Below are 21405 nucleotides of genomic sequence, written 5' to 3'. Positions count from 1 at the left end.
CAGGGGCCCAAGGACCTGGGCCATCCTCTACTGCTTTCCCAGCCCATAGCAGAGAGCTGCATTGGAAGAGGAGCAGCCGGGACTAGAACTGGTGCCCATAAGGGATGCCGGCACCGCAGGCGGAGGATTAACCTACTGCGCCACGGCGCCAGCCCCAGTCCACCACATCTTGATGAAACTCCGCCTGAGTCTTCGCTGGCCTAAACGCTCTCGCTACTCTGCTGGATCCGACTGCGCCTGGACGTCCCAGCCGCTGCCAGAGTTGACATCGGAGCTGGACCGGACTTCTCGTCGGTGACTTCTCCAACCCTTCACTGTCGCCGTCCACCTTGGAACTCCGAGCCTACTGCCCAGAGTGCCGGTCATCCCATGACTACTGCCCGTAAGTGACTGTTCCAAGATCCGTCTCTCCGAACAGTAACGGAGACTTTGGACTCTGACTTTCGTGACCGTGACACGAACCTTGAGAATGCAGCATTCAGGTAGCATCCTTAGCCAGAGTGTTCAGAGTGATTATGCTTTTTACTCTTTACACATTCTACTGCTGGACATTTTTAGAGATTGTCTTACTCCTAGATGTGTGTTATGACCTGTGGACTAATGATATATACTGAGTGGCACTGACCTTTGGACGTGTGCACTCAGTATGTATTGAGTGGCATTGAATAATAAATCATATTGAAAAGACCACCATGAATCTGTGATTCTCCCCATGCTCCCACTCGCCGCATTAGCCTTGCTGAGCTGTGTGACAAGTGGTGCTCGCGTCATCGTGTGAACATCACTGGGTAGACTTCCGCAAACCTAGATGCCATGGCCGACTGCACACCTGGGCTATCTGCCATTACTCATACACATGGTGTAGCCTATCGCTCTGAGGGCCATGAGGCATTAGAAGGAGCACCCTCTTAAATAATGGCAGAAAGCCCGGAAAACATGGAGGCTGCTGAGATAATCACCACCATCATCAACGTCCACAACGTGTGCGCTGCATTTTTACAAGGCTGCTGTGCAGGTGGCAATGTTATCCCGGTGGCATCATTAGGTAATAGGAAGTTTTCAGCTCCTTTATAATCTCACAGGACACCATAGTAGCTGTGGTCAGTCATTAACTGAAACACCCTTACGGAGTGCATGACTGTTTTTTTATGAGTGAGGAGGGAGAACTGTCCATGTCACAGAACAGTCACCCTTACCCTCCCTATGGCAAGACAGCACATGGCCTAGAGACAGACTGTGACTTTAAAATAAGGCTCAGGGGCCAGCACTGTGGCGTAACAGGTAAAGCCACTACCTGCAATGCTGGCATCTAATGTGGGCGCCGGTTCAAGTCCCAGCTGCTCCACTTCCAATCCAGCTCTCTGCAGTGGACTGGGAAAGCAGTACATGATGGCCCAAGTGCTTGGGTCCCTGTACCTGCATGGGAGACCCAGAAGAAGCTCCTGGCTCCTGACTTCGGATTGGTGCAGCTCCAGCCATTGCGGCCATCCGGGGAGTAAACCAGCAGATGGACGATTCATTCTCTCTCTCTCTCTCTCTCTCTCTCCCCCTCCTCTCTCTGTGTAACTGACTTTCAAATAATAAATAAATCTTTAAAAACAAATGAGGCTCGCACTGTACCCCACGCAGATAGTTTCCAACTTAACAATAGCGGAACTTCTGATTTTTCTGTTTTACAATGGGTTCCCCGGTGGGTATTAAATGCACTTTCAACATGGCATGTTTTTAACTTAACAGTGATTTCTCAGGACCAGGACGTGGCCACATCGTAAATCAAGGAGCATCCGCAGTCTGAAGGCGCATCAGGCAACAGCCAGAATGGCCCTTGCATCCACAACCCCAACAGCACCACTTCCAACCTCCCGAGCGCAGCTGGTCCACCTCTCGCCAGTCTAGCTCAGCCCCCGGGGGAAGCTCCTCCCACAGGCCCAGGCCATCACACAGGCAAACCTTCAGCTGCGCCCTTTCTCATCGTCTCGTCGAGGAGCAGGACAAGGCACGTGCTCCAGCCCGGCAACGTTCCCTGGCAGTGTGGAGCTTCTGGAACTCACACTGGCAGTTAGTGCTTAGGCTGGGCGCTCACAGGAGGCACTCCTGGTTCAGCGCCCCCTTCCAGAAACCCATGCTAAGGAAACAAGGTGAGCCAGCAGGGGATGGTCCAGCATGGTCACGGCAGTGCTGGTTCTAACCACACCGACCTAGAGATCACCTGCATGCCCACCAACAAGGAGCCAATAACAATTCCTATCTGTATGGAGTTAATGTCAAGATGGCGGAAGATCAGGTTTGAGGGCAGCTCTTAGGAAAAGCACTCGGGGATTTTGCGTTGACTCTAATATTAATGTGAACTGATGCCACATTACAGCTGAGATGCCAGTCACTGATGTGAATGCAAAGCCAGAAGCAAAAAAGCCCCGCTGTGTGCTACAGCTGTCAGATCACAGCAAAAGACGGGGTCTGGGTTCCAGAGCCCTGGAGCTGGGATGGCAGATCTGGGGTGTGTGCTTGCCCCGACTCCTCCTCAGCAGACATTGCTAATTGATCACAGACTCCTTGCTGCAGATCTTGGGTGGGGTCTCCACTCTCTCCAACACAGCACCCTGCACAACTGATCCCAGCTGGCCCAGAAGATGAACTCTGGTATTTGCCAAGCCCCAACTGCAGTATGCAGTGAGAAAAACACACGGCCTACTACCAAGAGCCAGACCCACTCAGCCAGGGGAAAAGAGCCTCCAACATGCTCCCTGTCCAGAAGCCTCTGACAGGTCCACAGCCTAGGCTGAAACAGACAAGAGCCTGCAGGCAGTACTATGGCCCACATGGCCCCTGACCTGAGAACAGACATTCAGAAGGCAGCGAGACCTCTGTCACTGGAGGTGACAAGCTATAGGAGGTCAGACCCACATCAGAGAAGTGATGAGACTCCAATCCTGCCTAAGCCTCAATACGAGCACCATATGGTCTGCCTGAATCTGTACCCTTGACTTGTGTCTTTGGGCCCGTGAGGGGCTACACTGAGGTCCAGCTCAAACCCTGCTTCCTCCCCAACGCTCCCTTGCCTACTGCAGCCCCCACCACCCCAAGTGCTCTTCCTCAGCCATACAGACCACTGCTGGGTAAGTACAATCCAGGTCCACTCCCCTCACTGGGAATCTTTACGTTAATGCGCTGGCCTCCAGGAAAGATGGAAACGGCTAGGAGAAGATGACCTGCTCTGTCCAGCTCGCCATGGTGACAGTGGGGATCTCAAAGGGGAGACAGGCTGAAGACGGGGCTGGAGAGCAGGCGAGGACTTGGTGCTGCCTAGGGATGCATCCACACTAGGCCCAAAGGCCCCCACCCTGTGCTCAGGCACAGCCGACCACGAGCACACAGGCCACCTCCTCCCCCAGCTTGGGGACTCCAAACTGTGACTCACTGTGAGGTTACCCAAGTTCTTCTCCCCTCTCCACTTTCCCAAACATGACGTCGGGCAGGCAGCACTAGAGGGCTGTGTCCCTGCTTCCCTAGGACAGTGCACACTGGGACAGCAAGCGGGACACAGCTTCTCCCTGGCCACGCCCTTCTGCCAGATAGGGGCTGGATGGGCTCCTTGGACTTTACGTGGGGACACTGTTCTACTGCTCAGCAGCAGTGTGACCATGGGCAGGGATACTTCAGCCTCAGCTTCCATTCCTGTAAAATGGGAGTAATCAGAACACCTACTTCACAGCAGTAGTGAGCTCAGCAGACTTGACACAAAGTCCTTAAAACAGTGTTTTCTCAATACAAAGCTAGTGGCTGATCCTGGTTATCCTTTGACTAAGAGGGCCAACCTACACATCCTGGCAGCTGGAGGTGGGAGGGACACACAGGCCCAGGCCCCAAGACAGGGTCACCTGCCCATGGATCCTGCCTACTCCAAGGCCCTTAGCCTCTGAGCCTCCACCTTCAGGCTGGAGACTGACTCCAAGGCAGAAGCATGCGAGAGCCTTTTCACAGATGCCCTCCACCTGCCTTTGGCACTAGAGGAGGGCCTCACAAGTGGACCACTGACCCCGGCCCCGTGGCCCAGACAGCACAAGTGCCAGGTCCTGACTCTTACTGAGGAGCAAGTCAGGGCAGTGAGGCAGGGGGCACTCAGCCTCTCGGCCATGGATGTCTCTAATTATGGCCTGTGGAGTAACGGATAACTTTTCCCCAGAAAAATGTTAGTCACAGCAGACACAAGACCCCATGTCAACGGTGATGATGAAGGTACAACTGCTAAGCGGACGCAGTTAATAACGTTCTAGCCTTGTCAGGTAACACATTTAGGCCTCTCAATCCCGCTACAAGCACAGGGGGTGAAGGTTACCCCAGGGCTCACAGCTCATGAGATCAGAACCCAGGCAGTCTGGCTCCAGCACACAGATGCTTCCCCACAGTACTGATGGGACCACTCACAGGGTGTGGGACACACACATACACATACATACACAAACACAGATACACGAGTGCACATTCGATTCTTCTGCATAAACTTGCCAGGTACAAGATGCTATGCTGGGAGTTTCAAATACAAGGCCTAGGACCCAACCACCATCCCCAAGAGCTGGGACTGCTGCCCTTCTGTGGATGAGCAACCCGGGGCTTGGTGCTGTGCAGTCTCTGAGACAAGGTGACCCACGCACAGGAGGACAGGGCTAGGACTCGACCCCAAGCAACATCCCTGCCGTCTGGCTACCCAGAGGAACAGCGTGCAGTAGGCACACTAGGGGCCGTGTGTGGCTATGAGATCAATAAGATAAGTAAGCCCAAGCTGCATGTGGCCAGTTGTGGCCACATCACATGGGGAAGCCACCCTCTCCAGAGCGGGTCAGGCCCAGGCTGGAGGAAGTTGGCAATCTCGAAAGTCTGTCTGTGGTTAAATATCCATGCCAGGAGCCTCAGGCCAGACTCCTAACAGTCTACACAGGCCGGAGCAAAACAGCCTCCTGAAATGTGCAGGCCCCGCACTCCTTCAGGTCCCACGGATGGCCCATGCTCTGCTTTCAGGATTTGAGTTCCAGAAGGGAAGCCAGCCTGGACAGGGACAACACAGACCCTCTCCTGGGCAGCTCTTTCTCACCAGGGCTGCATTAATGGAGGCTGATCAGCCACAGAGCCTTGGTCTGCATGAGACAAGGTCCTGTGCTCACTGCTAGGCCTCAGCCTGTGTGGGGAAAGGACAAGCTAAGGCAGGCCCTGGGGAAGAAATGAGGATAAGGGGAAAAGTAGCGACCACGTCATCTCCACGGGGGCAGGCATGGCAAAGTCAGAGGGGTAGCTGTCACCTGGAGGTCCCTGTGGGGTGGTCCTGGGACAGAGGGGAACAAAGTGAGCCAGCGAGTCCCCAGAACCAGAGGTCGGAGCATGGAGCAGGCACTGGTTTGGGAAGGGGCTGCCTCAGGTGGTGGTGCGGCTGTTCATGAGGGTCTGGGACATCAGCCTTCCTGGACCACGGCAGCCTGCAGTGGGTACCCCCATATCTACTCCCCTACTGTACCAGAGGGGAGTCCAGCACAAGCTAAGGATTGAACCCCTGCAACAACGCTACCACGAAGGCACTGCTCTACCATCCCAGAGAGGAGAGGAAGGACCCGTGGCTTAGGAAGGATAGCTAAGAACAGAGCCAGGAATCAATCCATGTCACTCTGCCAGTTCCTTCTCACTCCAGAACGTTCCTGGGCTGGCCTGGCCCCAAGGAGCAGAGTACATGGACACAAAGAAGTGGATTGCAAGGGACAAGCGTGTAAAGGGACAAAGAGCTGATGGGTCCAGTGTGCCCATTCTCACAGAGACCCTCCACGTTCCCTCTCTGAGAAGGGAGCAGTATCGCCACAGATGCCTAAGGCCTCGAAGGTTGAGAGGTGGTTCCTGGAGAGGACAAATGTCTGGCTGGTGACTGAAAGGACTTGAGGACCCCAGGAGACCCCCTAGGGAGGAGGAAGGTGGGGCTGCCTAGACTGAGGCCTAGCAATGCCTGCAGGAAGGGCTGTGATGACCAAGACCCAGAAGGACACATCTTCCAGAAGGGCACAGAGCTGAAGGGGGTATAGTGCCAGCATTCCCAGTGGAAATCAAGGGAGGTGGGCAGAGAAGGAACAGGGTGAGCCCGCGGGCAGAGCACGCATGGGCTCAGACGTTGAGTCCTGTGCTCTGAGCCACCAGCCACTGCCAAGGCCTGGGACAGGTCAGGGGAGGAAGAGACGAGATTTAGAGGGTGAATCTCTATGACACACCAAGACAACATGACAACCTCCTGAACTGAATGTGGTGTGACTGTGGGCTGGTGAACCAGGAGCACCATACCCCAAATTAGCGATGATCTTCCGGACAACCTAAAGTCACCACAGGACTTGCAGAGGCAGCGGCAGGAGGGTTTCTGCTTGTACCCAGCCCCCAGATTCGCACTACTGAGGGTATCTACTAATGGCAGAGGAATCCAACAGGGCAAACACCCACTGCCCAGGCACTGCCCCACTGGCAGGCGGCACTGCCCTCCTCCCAGCACGCCAGGTCCTCTGCAGACTTCCCCGCTGCACCGCAGAGCGCCTGGAAGCTTCCAGCTGCTCGCTGAGAGCTGCCCTTGGGAAGTGTTTCTCTCACACCAGACTTCCCATCTGTCAGCAAACCGGCTGCCCCCCAGCCTCCCCTGTGCTGACCTCACCTCTGCCCTGCATCACTGCCACAGCCTCCCCAGTGAGCTCAACTGACCTTTCGCCACACACCCTCTCCACACAGCAGCCGCAGTCCTCTTCAAACACAGCTCTGTCCACAGCACTTCTCTGCTCCCATTGTGCTTAGTGGGACTGAGCACAAATCCTCACAGAGACCTAGAGCACTCTGTGGGACTCAGTCATTCTTCCTGCTAACACCCCGCGTACCCCTGAGCCACCCCACCCCAGCCAAGCCCCACTGGCCTCCTGGCACGGGCGTACCTCAGGACCTTTGCACATGCCAATCCCGCTGAAGTCCACCTGGCTCATTTGCCTCCATCAGTTTCTACCCAAAGGACACAGAGGCCTTCACTGACTTCCCTCTTTGAAAACTGCATCTTGGGGCTGGTGTTGTGGCATAACAGGTAAAGCCACTGTCTGTGACACTGGAATCCCATCTAAGTGCCAGTTCATGTCCTAGCTGTTCCATTTCTGATCCGAGTCATTTCTCATCCAGCTTCCTGCTAATGGCCTGGGAAAAGCAGTGGAGGATGGCCCTTCCACCCATGTGGGAGACCCGGATAAGGCTCTGGCTCCCAGCTCCTGGCTCTGGCTTGACCCTGGCTGTTGAGGCCATCTGGAGGGTGAACCAGCAAATGGAAGGTCTCTTTCTCTCCACCCTCCCCCAACCCAACTCTGACTTTCAAATAAATACATTTTTAAAGAAAAGAAAATCGCCATCCTTCAGCTCTAAGAGAATAGTTTCTAAATCAGCATCTGGCACAGGCGAGTTCACACACGGAGCTACGACCACCAAGCCACAAGCCTGTTTTTTCCTTTTTAACTCAAACTCTTGAAGGCTGCCCTGTCTCCATTTGGCCTGTAGGCTCTGGGTGAGCAGAAACTCTGGCCGGCGGGACACCACCTCACAACGAGTGATCGCGACAAAAGCTGGGCCACGGTGAGTGAGGCAGAGGAACAGGGGCTGAAGTTAACTGTGGAGGAGCAGGGCTGAGGTAGGAGGGGGTGAGACAGGAGCTGAGGGTGCTGGGGGCTCTAAGCAGGGCTGTGGTTTGGGAACAAACAGCTCCGAGTACCCACAAACAGTGGCAGGGGAAGGGGCAGGACCCAGGAGGGGCCGCCGGAAGGAAGGGGCTGTGGGCAGGGGCTGGGAAACACCCAAGCAAGAGCACCTCTGGGGCCTCACTTTTCCCTGAGGGGCAGCAAGGGAGGCCATTCGGCTGCTGACTTCTCAGGCCAGGCCTGTTTCAGGAGACTGCGGCCGGGGGTGGGCAGACCTGGAGGAAGGGGTGTGGCAGGGGTCACTCCCGTCCTGGGCCCAGTGGCACTGCCCCCATCAGCTCCAGGGGAGAGGAGCAGGTCTGTCGTGATGACTTCCCCCAGGCCTCAGGCCTGTCCTGCAGAGGCCCCGATAAGGTCCAGCCCAACTCCGCCTCAGGCTGCAGCATTATCTTTAATTACCCAGCACCCAGACCTCCAGAAGTAGTTTTTATATACAGAGAAAAATATAGGACTTTAAACAATGGACTTTTCAAAATGGGAGGCTATTTTTAGAGCTTTGCTCACTGAACCAACATCAGCATTTTGCCGACTGTCAGCTGCTGCCGCTGAGATGGGCAGGAGGCCCGAGGAGCTGCGGGCACCGTTGGGAACAGAAGCGTCTCTTGGGCCCCTTGGGTGTATCAACAAAGATGCCCCAAAATGGTGGGAGGCACAGCGTGAGGCTCACCCACACTCCCTGCCCGCTGGTTCCCAGAGCTCTGTGTAGCTTTAGGAGCACTTTCCTTCCCAGCATCAGGTGACGGAAGCAACAGTGAGATTCTGGACTAGAATTCAACACCCAGGTTCTCACCCCGAGTTCTCTGAGCCTCAGTTTCCCCCCTGCATGGCGGGGGTGGGGCTGCCACCTGGTGACATCACAGCAGAGTTGCTGAAGGAGTAGCCCGGGAACCGGGCTGCTGGCTAATGCCTAATGAAGGGGCAATTACTTCAGGAGGGGCCTGGGCACATGGGCCACCCTCAGATGGACTTGTTCCCATCAGTGCATAGCCAGAAGAGGGAAGGACGGTCCCCATGACCTGTGAAACCAGGCCATGCAGCCAGGTCCTTACGCTGTCCTGTTAACATATTTTCAAAGGGGTGTTGTCCTGGCTGGGGTGCAGGAAGGGTGGGGGGCAGTGCCGTCCCCAGGGTCCAAGACGCACATGGGGAATGTTCTCCAGCTTCAGGAGCTGGAAGGGGCCCTCCCACCCTTGTCCCGGAGTCACACCCATTCCAACAGCCTAGAGGACCAGAGTGAGGTTTTGAGATTTGCATTCAGGTTCCAGAAGATGCAGGCGATTAGAGGGCATCCCTTGGAGCCTGAAATCAAATCCACTCTGCCCATTTACCATTTCAAAGGCTCCTGGCCAGCTCAAAGGAGCACTAAGGGTCTTGGCTGTCAACAGGGCAGCTCCCAAAGAGCAAGGCAAACATGGGGAAAATCCTTGCCCTGGGTGCCACAAAGGGGAGGCTGTCTGCACCTCCCTGTCCTGAGCCATACATCACATCAAGCTCCTAGGTATCCTCCCAGCATGGTTTGCTGCCTAATTTAATGCGTGAGTTGGTCCCTCCCCAAGAGCAAACCGGCTCCGAGAGGACAGAGGCATCTGTCTCGTCGCTAAAGTGGCCCCAGTGCCTACACGGGGCTGGACACACGCTGCACACTCAGCCAAGACCTGATGGGTGAGATCCTGCAAAACTCTTGGCAGCAGAGGCCAACGCTCCTAACACGCAGATGCTAGGACTTGAAGCCCCGGGAGCCAGGTTCCAAAACCACAGAGCAGCCTGGGCCGAGGGCACACTGGCTGTCTTCCCACCCTCCCGTAACTCTTCTCCCAGTTACAGGCAGGACCACCACGACCTGCAGACCAGAGAGGCACAGATCCCACAGCTCCCCCAGGCACAGTCTCCCTCCTTCACTCCACAGCTGGGTCATGGAAACACCATGAGTTTCCCCAATGTACAAACACATGTGCACTGCACTGTGCCCCGGGCTTGAGTCCACCAAAAAACAGGAGCTGAATACAGTCCTCCCCTTCAGGGATGCCCTGGGCTCATGTCCACCACTCCTGCCCCATGCCCACCTCCCGCAATCCTGGAGGCCCACGGTGCTGGGCTGGGCACCAGACAGGAAGTAGGAGCAGAGACTCACTACACAGGCTGGCCAACGTGTGCTTTCACTTGGGCGGAAAGCCAGCTGGCAGAGGGGAGTCAGGAGGCTTGGGGGTGGGGGGAGGGGGCAATGCAAACACCCTGCAGTCGAGCCCAGCCAGGGCCTCCGTCTGGCGAGACGCCACTCATGGCCTGATCACCATCAGCCCCGCAGAGGGCCCCACCTGCCAATCTCACCCCACTTTCTGGAGATGAGAGCACCCAATCAGGGAAACAGGCCCAAAACAAGAAGGAAGTCGGCCCCTAACACCGACCCTGTGGCTAAACCCACGATGGGCAGCTTTCTCACAGAGGCTATGAAAAGCCCTTTCTTCTCCACAGCGCCATCTGGGCCTGAGGAAATGCAAGGGTGAGGCCCAATCGTCCGGGACCCTGAGCCTCACCCTTGGGAGAGCTGGCCAGGAGGCCTGCTGCCCACCCCACTTCTCCTAGGGAGGTCTTGGACTGCACAAGGGCTCTCCAGAAGAGAGAGACTCCACCCAAAGCACTCACGAGGTCACAAACGTAGACAGGCAGCCCCTGGCCCTGTTTCATCCACTCAGCATGCTCTGTGTGGACTTTTTTAAAAACTGGAATAAATCACTAACATTTTAACATCGAGAAATGTTACGTGAAAACCCAAGTTTCTGATATCTCTTGTGAAGAGGAAGGCACATCAAAGGATCTGGCCATCCTGGACGAAACGGATAGGTGGCAGCTCTATCAATCGGATGGCACCTGTTCTACCAGCACCACAGTCCCCGCCGCCCCCTACTGCCCACTCACACCGGCCTGCTGCTCTCTCTCACATCACGTCCTGCCTACTGCCCATCTGTGGGCATCGGCAATGGTTTATAGGACTTGTGAAGGACCGAGACACGAGGCCCACCTCAAACACCAGGACTAGGAGCTTCAGCTCAGGATCAGCTGTTCCCAACAAAGCCGACTTCGAGTGCCAAGTCCCATGAGGAAGGGTGTTCCGTCATTCCCAAAGCTCTGCAGAGCTTTGGTAAAGAAATAATTTTAAAACCATCGGATGCCTGGTATTTAGTCCAAAACTGGGCTCTTGGGGGACATCCTGGAGTTTAAACTCCAGCTCTGCCACCCTTGGCAGCTCTCACCCCAATCTGTTGGGAAAGATGGCCAAGAAGAAGCAGCAGTAGGGGCCGGCATTGTGGCTCAGTGGGTAAAGCCACTGCCTGCAGTGCTGGCATCCATATGGGTGCCAGTTCGAGTCCTGGCTGCTCCACTTCCGATCCAGCTCTCTGCTATGGCCTGGGAAAGCAATGGAAGATGGCCCAAGTCCTTGGGCCCCTGCAACCACGTGGGAAGACCTGGAGGAAGCTCCTGGCTCCTGGCTGCAGATTGGCACAGTTCTAGCTGTTGTGGCCAACTGGGGAGTGAACCAGTGGATGGAAGACTTCTCTCTCTCTCTGCCTCTCCTTCTCTCTCTATAATTCTGACTTTCAAATAAATAAATTAATTAAAAAAAAAAAAAAAAGCAGCAGCAGCAACAGCAGCACCTATGGGGCATGCAGGGGGAGCTCTGGGTGCAGGCCAGGAGACCAGATCTTGCTCCAGCCTCTCCAAGTCCGGGCTGGGCAACCCAGAGCAAATGACCTCACCTCTCTGGGCATCCGTTGTCATCTTTGCAATGGGCATCATTCCTGGCCGGCTTACCCAGTGAGAATGTGGGCATCAAGCAAAGACACGCTTGGCCAACTGTCACGTCCACGTGGGGTGGTTTCTTCTCGGGTGCCTTCCACCACAGAAGGGCTCGCTGCAAGTTCTTGTGGGCTGGCCTAGGCCACAGAGGCGGCCATCAGGAGAGGCGCTCACTGGCCCAGCACCAAACTCGGCCCCGCTCACTCCAGACACCACACAATTCTCGGGCGCGTCGACGCCAAGGCCCCCTTCCTTCTGCTCTGTGCACACGTGCCTGGTCTCGGGATGCAGAGTCCACCAGTCCGCCTCCCTCGCCATGATCTCATCTGCAATGGCCTCATTCTTTCTTTCTTCCTTAACCATTTCCTACAGGCTGCTCCTGCCAGGCCCCACGCCAGCCGGGCAGGGCAGTGCTTGCCGGTTTTGACTACATCAAGATGACCAGAAGCTTCCACCCCTGGGCTCACTCAGAAAGATTTTTCAGAACACACGCAAATACACACACACAGAGCCAAATCTCTTCCTAGCTGAGCCAAATTAAATACAGAGGCCTCTAGTTATTTCCATACGCGTAAAATGGACTTGAATAAAACAGTTCTCTGTGGCAGGCTCCAGCAGACTGAGCCGGGCTGGGCCCTAGGGACACCCCGGGAGGGCCAAGCGGGAGGCACAGGCTGGGGAGGATGGCTCTGGAGACTGTGTGAGCAGAGACGGGAAGAAAGATGACCACTGCGTAGACCTGCCTGCCCCCTGGCCACCCTACTGCCCACGGCCAGAGGTGTAGCTGTCTCCAAAGCCAGGATGCCTCGGTCTTTTGTAGGTTCATGGCGAAACAGAGCAGACGGCAAACAGAGATGTGCCATCTAGCCCTGCTACACACATGGACAGTCTCCCAGCTGTCAACATCCCCAGCCACGTGGCACACGTGCTGAGACCAGGGGCCCAATAGAGACAAGTCATTCTCACTGAGAAGATACAATGTACAGTCAGCTGTGCTCTGAGCATCAGACAGAGCAACCTTTTGAGGTAGGTGCTCCATCATCTTCCCATTTGCAGAGAGAGAAAATTAGGCAGAGAGAAGTGACTTAATTTATCCATGGCTCCCACAGAAGTGAGGGGATGATGTTGACCAAGATGCTGGGCCACCTGCTGACAACTGCTTCATCCCCCCACGACCTCTGCCACGTTCTTCCCGCTGAAGGTCTGGCCCACCCAACTCCACTGGACATCCAACGACCACTGCTGGTGCTGCCCCACCCCGCAACACAGCAGCCACCAGGCTCCCCAGCATGTCTGTATTTACCTAACTGGCCCCCATCCGCCACAGCACCCAGCACAGAGCAGGGCACAGAAAGTCCAGGACACAAGTGAAGGCTAAGGGTAGGAAGGCTGGTCCCTCCAGTCTCCTGCAATGCCAAGCCTGACAACTCCCGAGCACTCAGCAGGCAGGAGCAGTGAGGCCGTGAGTAAGTGATGTGTACTGTTCTCCCCAGGCTGCAGTGAGGACACAGAGAACACACACAGAAATCCTCAGCCCATGGGCCATCACCTAGGAAACGCACAAGGTATTGTTATCAACACAACATAGGACCCTATGGGGTCCTATATTGCTATGGGGACTACAGGTAGATGGAGGGTAGGCAGCAGGCAAAGCGGGAAGAGACCTTAGGGCATATCTTTTGCCCAGAAATCAGTTAAACCATCTAACCCAACACATGAGGACAGTGAGGGACAGACTGCCTGGGGTGTGCTCATGCTGCGTTCAGAGGCAGAACCAGGATGCAACTTTCATTTGGTTTTAACTGAACTCAGTTGAGGGCCCTCAATGTGCCAAGCAGAGAATTCGACGTGAATGGTAACAACAAACACGTTCGTAATAATGATAGTGACTAACATTTATGGAGCACCTGCTATGTGCCAGGCTCCAAACCTGGCTCCACGGAGACCCAGCACTGATGGCAGGCCAAGGAGGGTCAAGGTGAAGGGAGGGATCCAGGATGAGCCTGAGTGGGTCAAAGACATGGAGAGAAGCGAGGTTGGAAGGAGGAGGTAACACATCTCCTTGAACTTGTTGGGTTAGAGGTACCCAGGAGGCCCCTAGGGAGAGTTGCTGAGCTGGCTGCAGGATGGCATGGCCTGGGCTGGGGCAGCATTAGAAACCCCAGAATGGAAGAGGACACATAAAGAGAAGGGAAGTGGGGTGGGCAGAGGCCTCTGGCCCCTAGTGCTTAAAGGCAGCATATAAAGCCTGCCAGAGTTAAGCAAGGGGAAACCAAGGGTCCTGGGCAGGGTCCTGTGGGGTCGCTCAGCTCAGAGTCACAATCCTGCCCAGGGCAGGCCTGACCAAGAGGCCATTCCCACAGCCCCACTGCCTGTGGGTCCTGGGTAAAGGGGGTAGAAGCAAATCCTTGTACTATGATCTAGGAAGGCCCTGTCTAATGGGGGGAGTCATGGGTCTCTTCCAGACACACGGCCTCTCTAACGGGGCAGGCATCTCTCAGCCACCAGGCTGGGAAACTGGCCCAACCAAAGACAATGCAGCGGATGCCGCTGCCCTGCCCCAGAGAATCACCCCAGCAACAGGACACCTCCAAGGCCAGAAACAAGGCTGACCACAAGACAAGTCTTTGATTTAAAATCAACAACACATCTGAGATTTGCTTCAAAATAATCTGGGAGCAACAAAATAAAATTGCACATGGAGGTCATTACCATTCCGTCTGTTTTTGTATATGTTTAAAATTTCTCATAATAACAAGTTAAAGGCCGGTGCCACGGCTCACTAGGCTAATCCTCCACCTGCGGCGCCGGTATTCTGGGTTCTAGTCCGGGTCGGGGCGCCAGTTCTGTCCCGGTTACTCCTCTTCCAGTCCAGCTCTCTGCTTTAGCCCGGGAGGGCAGTGGATGATGGCCCAAGTGCTTGGGCCCTGCACCCACATGGGAGACCAGGAGGAAGCACCTGGCTCCTGGCGTCGGGTCGGGTCGGCACAGCGCGCCGGCCGTAGCAGCCATCTGGGGGGTGAACCAACGGAAGGAAGACCTTTCTCTCTGTCTCTCTGTCTCACTGTCTAACTCTGCCTGTCCAAAAAAAAAAAAAAAAAAAAAAAAGAAAGAAATGTTAAAAACAATGCTTGCTAAGACTCCTGTCCACACCAAAGCCCATTATTTTCTTGAGCCGATTTTGCCATTTTCACTAGGTAAGTAGAAAAAAAAAAACCAAAAACCCTGCACATGTAAATTATGACTCTGAGAATGGACAAAGGCCCAGAGGGAACAGAAAATTCCCTTTGGCACAGCTGCACCTCCCCCTTCCTAGCTGCAGAGGAAAGAGCTGCTTCCCCAAACACTTCCTAACCCACCCGCCCCACCGCGCAGGACTACCACTCGGTGACTGACGGCGCTGCAGGGCCCGCCCAGGAAAACACTAGTAACAGAAAAATATTAACTGCACTTAATACCCATGAGCAGCGACTAGAGGAACCGCTGGCATTGACTAAATACCTACTCTGCTCCTGCCATTGGCCTGGCCCCTTTCCTCCCATCACTTCAAGCAGAGATCGATGGCTGTTGTCAAGGAAGTGGGAAGACAATTCTCAGGCCCAGACGACTTCTTGGGCTGGCAAACTCACGTCTGAGATGCAAGGCTCCTGGGCCAAGCTGCCAATGTCCTCCACCCACTCTGCAGCCAGGGCGCGCACCTCAGCACCCACCACCATGTGGGGGCCCAGTGCTGCCGCCCATGGGATTTGCAGGGACAGGCCCAGCGGGGGTCCTGCAGGATCCTGTCCCTCCCCCTTCCTCTTGTCCCCCCCCCCCAGCCTCATTCTTCACCCTAACAAGCTCAAGGCCCCCAGCAACATCAGGAAGAGGAATGACAAGACCAAGTCAATGTTCTGCAAAGCTTCAATACATATTTTCATTTTACGGCCTCAGTTTCCTCATTTGCAAAATGGGAACAATGCCACCCAAATGCCAGTCACTATCATTTTTATTCTGTCATCTGTTCCAGCCCCAGTCTCAAACCTGTGCCAACCTCAGACTCCCCAGTTGGGGCTTTGCCCAAACCCAGCAGAACCCTCTTGCCCTTCCTGCCTGCAAGCACCAGGCACCTGTTGTTGCGGGCTCCCCACATTACCTCTCCTTCTCTTGTCCCCATTTCACAGACAGGAAGGGAGCAGCTCACTGGGTAAACACCTGTGGCCCAGCCCCAGAGCTCTGGGCCTCATCTGGTACCAGAAACAGTCCCAGGCAGAACTGGGCCACCAGAGCTTATCCAAAACCTCAAACTCAGCACAGGACACGAGCTGAGGGCTCAGAGGCACCACAGCTCTGCTCCATCCGCCTTATGGCTGGCGGCATCTGCCTCAATCCCTCCTTGTACCCTGAAGTGTCTCCAGGCTTTTGGGGGTCTCTCCCTTACAGTACAGCCCATTTGCCCGTCCCAAGAAATCTTCACCTTAGCTGAGTTGCAAGCCACCTTACTTTGCATCTTTTCCAATCCACAGGCAAAGCAATTTCCTTAACACTCTTAACTGTCCACTTCATAGCAGGCTGTGTGGACGGCAGGCTACAAGCACACTCGGTCCTAGAGGGGCTTCAGTCACTTGGTATCTCGTTTGCCATCTGTCACACCACAGACAGCCCTCAGCCCTTACCTGCCCCCCCTTACCACCACCTCGCGGGCCTCCCTCTGTCTTCAAACTCAGGCCTTGTCTGTGGTAAAAAGATCAACTATCCACTCCCACCTAGGGATTCATCGCCCCTGAATGAGTAACACAGTCCAGCTCCAGCACGGCCCAACTTGTCCAGCTGAACTTACAACTGAAGGCTCATGTATCAAGTTTGCCGGGATTAAAGCATTTAAACCCCCCAACTCCACGAGAGCCTGCTGTCATCCACATTTTACAAACAGGCAGACGGAGGCACAGGAAGGCTAAGGGACATGACCAAGCTCCCCGAGACAAGCAGCAGCAGCGCTGGGCTAAGGGTTGGGGTCAGAGTTACGGGTGGTCTAGCCTCAGAATCTGTCCTCCTAACCACGGGGCAAGCAAACGGCCTCAAGCATGAGGAGGCTCACCCCTCTTCTCACAGATGTGGAAACCAAGGCGCAGGGAGGGGAGGTGATGACGTGGACGGCCAGAGCGGGGTAGACTCGCAGCTAACGGGGCCAGCTCTGGTCAGTCCCTTGTGGGAGGCCTTCTCTCAGGCCACTGGGGGACTCCTTCAAAGCCTAGTACTAACCAGGATAAATAATAAAGACGATTACAGCTAACATCCACTGAGCGCTTACCGCGGCTATTATAAGGTACTTAATGCATGCTTCCCATGCTTTTAACACATGTAACGCTCACACCACCCAGCCTCCCAATGGAAACAGAAAAAGCAAACAGCATTGCTTCTGTCTGTTAAAACAGGCACTGGGGACAAAGTACTCATGTTGGCAGGCAGACTCCGACCTGGCCTGGGCTCCAGGTGACTTCAGGGCACCCTTTCTTTGCGAATGAGGAGGCCTCCTCCCAGCTGAGGACTCTTCCAGATTTTCCAGTTTACTCAGTAGCCTTCCCCCCTCCTGAGGGAGCAGGTTCAGCGACCACACATGTCATCCTCTAATGCCATCAAAGGCCTGGCCCCCGGTTTCCTTACCACAGAGCCTGTCATGTTTTCACTGGTCCCTCAGTAAGTCAGGGTACAGCTCTCAGCCCCAAAACCCTGTTCCATTCAGAATCTGGGCACAGGATGCAAGCACGCTGCCCTCAATGCCAAAAGCGCTTCGGACCAAAGGCCAATGCACTGGCATCTGGCTGCAGAGTCTGCGGAAGCAGCTCTGGGTGTTCGTGCAGGAAAAACATGAAACACCAGGGCGTCCCGGTGAGCTGCCCTCATCAGCCAGCCTGTGAATCCCGACACCAGGCCGCACTGGACACCCCATTCTACGGCATGGGAAAGCTGCAAAAGGCAGCACTGACAATGGTGCCTCGTTTTGCCTAACACACTTTCATCCCAGAGGAAGCGGAGCCTGGCTCTAAAGGGTACAAAACCAGTGCAAATCCCAGCTCCCGCACTCACTGGCCCTGACCCGGGGCCAGTCACAGAATCTTCCCTCATCTGGAAAATGGGGCTGGATGCCCCCACACTTGCTCTGAGAGTCAAGACGTCACACAGACTTCACTGAACGGCAGCCATTGCTATTATCACTATTATTTTTGCAGTGACCTTTGAACAAAGAGGAAAAAACAGACGCAGTCACAGTTTCCCATCTTCACAAACAAGAAGCGGACTATTTCCAGGGTTCCACATGGGGGCCTGTAGTTCAAATTAAACTGCCGCCGCGTCAGGAGGCCACAGACCAGGGAAATCAAATGGAAAGAATGGGCCTTTCCACCAAGCAGTAGCGAAGTCACAGCCACGCACCAATGAGGTCTAAAAAAGACAGGCCAGTCGGACGACCAGGGCTCACCGAGATCTCACAAAGGGCCAGGTGGGTTCTAGAAACCAGTCCTCATGCCAGAAACCAGCCACAGAGACAACGGTGAACAACTGTGTGGACAGCTTCGAGTCAGCAGCCATTGCCCAGTTACCGGGCATCCACGCATCAGTCTCCTGGAAAGAGGCCCCTCTCCCCAGGAGCTCCACTTCGTGGACGAGGAAAGCAAAGCCCAGAGAAGGCAGGCAACACGTCTGTAGCCACACAGCTGAGCAGCAGCAGTCAGGGTTGTGTACAATCCCCAGGGCCTGTGCTCTGTGATGCACACTGGACATGATTCACCTCCATTCCTCCACACCGGGCCCTGGGCCTAGCACAGAGCAGGTGCTGGCTGAATGCTTGTTAATGAATAAAGGAACAGGCGACCCCACAAGGCTGCGCGCCCCTGGGGTCACACACATCTTTCTAGAGGAGAAAAGCACTCCTCCAAGCCCGGACCTTGTGTGCACTGACTCATACCTGCACTCACTCATTGATGGCTGGCTCCTGTCCACCACGTGGCCAGGCGCTGTGCTGGGCAGGTATCAGAGCACAAGCCGCAGGCCCAGCTCGGGGTACAGCCACAGCAACCAGGGGACTGGCAGGCCCATGTGGCACCACGCCACTCTTTCCACCATCATCGTCTTCAATTTTGTTTCTGCAGCAGCTCACGCAGTGGGAGCAGCCAGATTCTCTAAGGCCACACCAATTAATTCTTCAAGAGCCTTAATGGCCTTTAAACTCATTACGATTTGCTTTTGAGAACTGAAGATAAATCACACTCAACAGCCTTTGAGCATCCTCCCCCACACAAACACACTTCCACAAGGGACCTCTCGCCAGGCCTCCAGCAGGGTCCCAGTCCATCAGAGCCGTGCCATCAGCTCGCCTCTGGGCTTGCTGGCTGGATATCCCACACATCATCACAAGTCAAAGGAAATTTATAAAAGAGGAAGGAAGAAAACCCACTGGTCACTCACGGATGGGAAGAACAGAGTGCTGACTTGGACAAACAGCGTCTGCGCACCCGCGCGCGGCCAGCCAGGCAAGGCCATCAGTTCTCAGAGCACCTCTGCGAAGACGATTGTTCTTCACGGAACAGAAAACCGGGGCTCAGAGGGGTGCGGCAACTTGGGGAAACTCCAGATTTCACACAGAACAGCCTGCTGATTCCTCCTTTCCTGCTACCCCAACTCAGAGATTCTCCTGGCAAACGACGACCCCATCTCTCTACAGAGTCCAGCCAGGCAGAACCTTGCACGTCCATGTATACAAATATACGCACAGATAACCAGCCCCCCAGCCCTGAGTGTCCTGTGCAGTCCCTTCCAGGAACACCCAGTCAGCACGCCGTGTGACTACACAGCCTTCAGTCCTGTCCATGTTTTTGAACTGAAGTTGTGTAAATATTAGCACAACTAGTTCATAGTCCGACTTCCGTGAGCAAAAACCAAAAAATCCTGCCGGGCCTCCATCGTGACATCTGGGTTCCCCTGGGGATGTTCTGGCCCAGCACTGGGTGTGACCACCTAGAAAGGAGTGGCACGCAGAGTCCCGGGCTGTCACATGGCACAGCCAGCAGCGAAGCAGGGAGCTGGGGCAGCGGGGGCAGCCACGGGCGTTGTTAGGAGAAGCCTGTGCCTGCAGGGCGCTGCTGGGCCTGTGGGGAGTGGGCGTCCTGTGAGGTCTCTGCAGGGTGCTGGATCCCACCTAGGTTTAGAGAAAGGAGATGGCCAAGCGGCTCCTGGAAGGCTCCAAGCGCGGCTCCACAGGCCAGGGGCCGGGCTGACTGTCTCCCTCCGACTGCCATACCAGGCTCTCCAGGGGCAAACAAGCCCCACTCGCTCGGAGGCTCACGGGCAAATGGCTGGCTGTCTCCGAGACACCTGGCCTGCGTGTTCTGAGATGAGGGGAGCAGCTGTTCACCACCAACCCGGACCACAGCCGCAGATTTCCATCAGCTACCGTGGAGGCGCTTCTAAGGAGGAGGGTGCAGGGCTGAGAGCTACGCGGGCATCTGATCTCCTGAGGAGCAGGGGTGCGGGGCTGAGAGGTACGCGGGCATCCGACCTCCCGAGGAGGAGGGGTGCGGGGCTGAGAGGTACGCGGGCATCCGACCTCCGGAGGAGGAGGGGTGCGGGGCTGAGAGGTACGCGGGCATCCGACCCCCTGAGGAGCAGGGGTGCGGGGCTGAGAGGTACGTGGGCATCCGACCTCCTGAGGAGGAGGGGTGCGGGGCTGAGAGGTACATGGGCATCCGACCTCCTGAGGAGGAGGGGTGCGGGGCTGAGAGCTACGCGGGCATCCGACCCCCTGAGGAGGAGGGGTGCGGGGCTGAGAGGTACGTGGGCATCCGACCTCCTGAGGAGGAGGGGTGCGGGGCTGAGAGCTACGCGGGCATCCGACCCCCTAAGGAGGAGGGGTGCGGGGCTGAGAGCTACGCGGGCATCTGACCCCCTGAGGAGCAGGGGTGCGGGGCTGAGAGCTACGCGGGCATCCGACCGGAATGGTGTTAGACGCTCTCAGCTCAGGGGGGTGGGAGGTGCAGCCAGGAGAGCACGCTGGCTTGTTCCTCACGTGCCCCACGGGGACAAAGACTGTACCTTTAGTTGATGACCGACTGTGTCCCCCGCGCCCAGGGCAGGGACTGGCACACAGTAGGTACTCAGCTGCGGCACGCCGAGGATCAGAAGGGAAGCACAATAGCAGGGGACAGCTGAGGCGTCGGAACAACGTGACCCCCACTCCCCACCAAGGCCACCAATTCCAGACAGATGGTCCTGCAGCTGCAGCCCGCCTGGCCTCCACCCCGCCGGCCCCCTCCCCTGACCCCCAGGCAGCCTCAGGCCGGAGCCCCAGCTCCCTGGAGTGACAGATGCCTGTTCTCAGGGCACCTGCCAGCACCCATCGGGAATTTCTGACCCAAAAGATGAGTGGACTCCAGGTGGGCATGCCACAGGCCTAGGCCGCTGGTCAACAACCCCCCTGGGCCCCAGGCCTGGCTCCCCCAGGGGCTCGGCACAGGGGGCAGCTGCGGGCTGCAGGAAATCACACACCCCCATGCGGGCCTTCTCACTCGCTGCACAAACACCCGCCAGGCCCGCCGGCCGTGCACGGGTCCCCGGCACCCACCAGACCCCAGCTCCGCCCGCCCACCGGCCCCTCCGCGAAAGCCAACTCCTCGCCGGCTGCCGGCGCTCTCGCAGGTGGCCCTGCCAGGTGCAGGGGAGCCGGTCCGCAGCCGTCAGGACACCTGGGAGGCCAGCTCCGGCCCCCGCCCCGGGCGGACACAGGCACAGGCCGGCGGGGGAACGGGCCTGCGGGAGGCCCGCCCCGCTCGCTCCGGGCACAGGCGGCCCCCGGCCCCCACGGCGCAGCGGCCGCGGCTGGCGCCGGGCCTGCGGG

The 21405-nt window shown here is 56.3% G+C and overlaps 1 protein-coding gene across 5 annotated transcripts in view; it reads right to left on the bottom strand.

Annotated features, from left to right (window-relative positions):
* The window catches only part of IQSEC1 (IQ motif and Sec7 domain ArfGEF 1), a 115409-nt gene that overhangs the window by 47690 nt on the left and 46314 nt on the right, over positions 1-21405 (bottom strand). Inside the window, exon 1 of one of the 5 annotated variants that reach the window (XM_062200606.1) lies at positions 18970-19353. The exons of 2 other annotated variants lie outside the window; for them this stretch is intronic. In XM_062200606.1, coding sequence (XP_062056590.1) covers positions 18970-19055 — 86 coding nt within the window. In that variant the 5' untranslated portion in view covers positions 19056-19353. Of the gene's footprint in view, positions 1-18969; positions 19354-21405 lie in introns of those variants that run through there. 2 more of the 5 variants (XM_062200610.1, XM_062200611.1) reach the window with 2 other exon arrangements.

Source organism: Lepus europaeus, chromosome 9 (genome assembly GCF_033115175.1).
Source record: "Lepus europaeus isolate LE1 chromosome 9, mLepTim1.pri, whole genome shotgun sequence".
Lineage (NCBI taxonomy): Eukaryota > Metazoa > Chordata > Mammalia > Lagomorpha > Leporidae > Lepus > Lepus europaeus.
The sequence above is the reverse complement of the archived record's forward strand: the minus strand, read 5'-3'. Positions and strand labels throughout refer to the sequence as shown.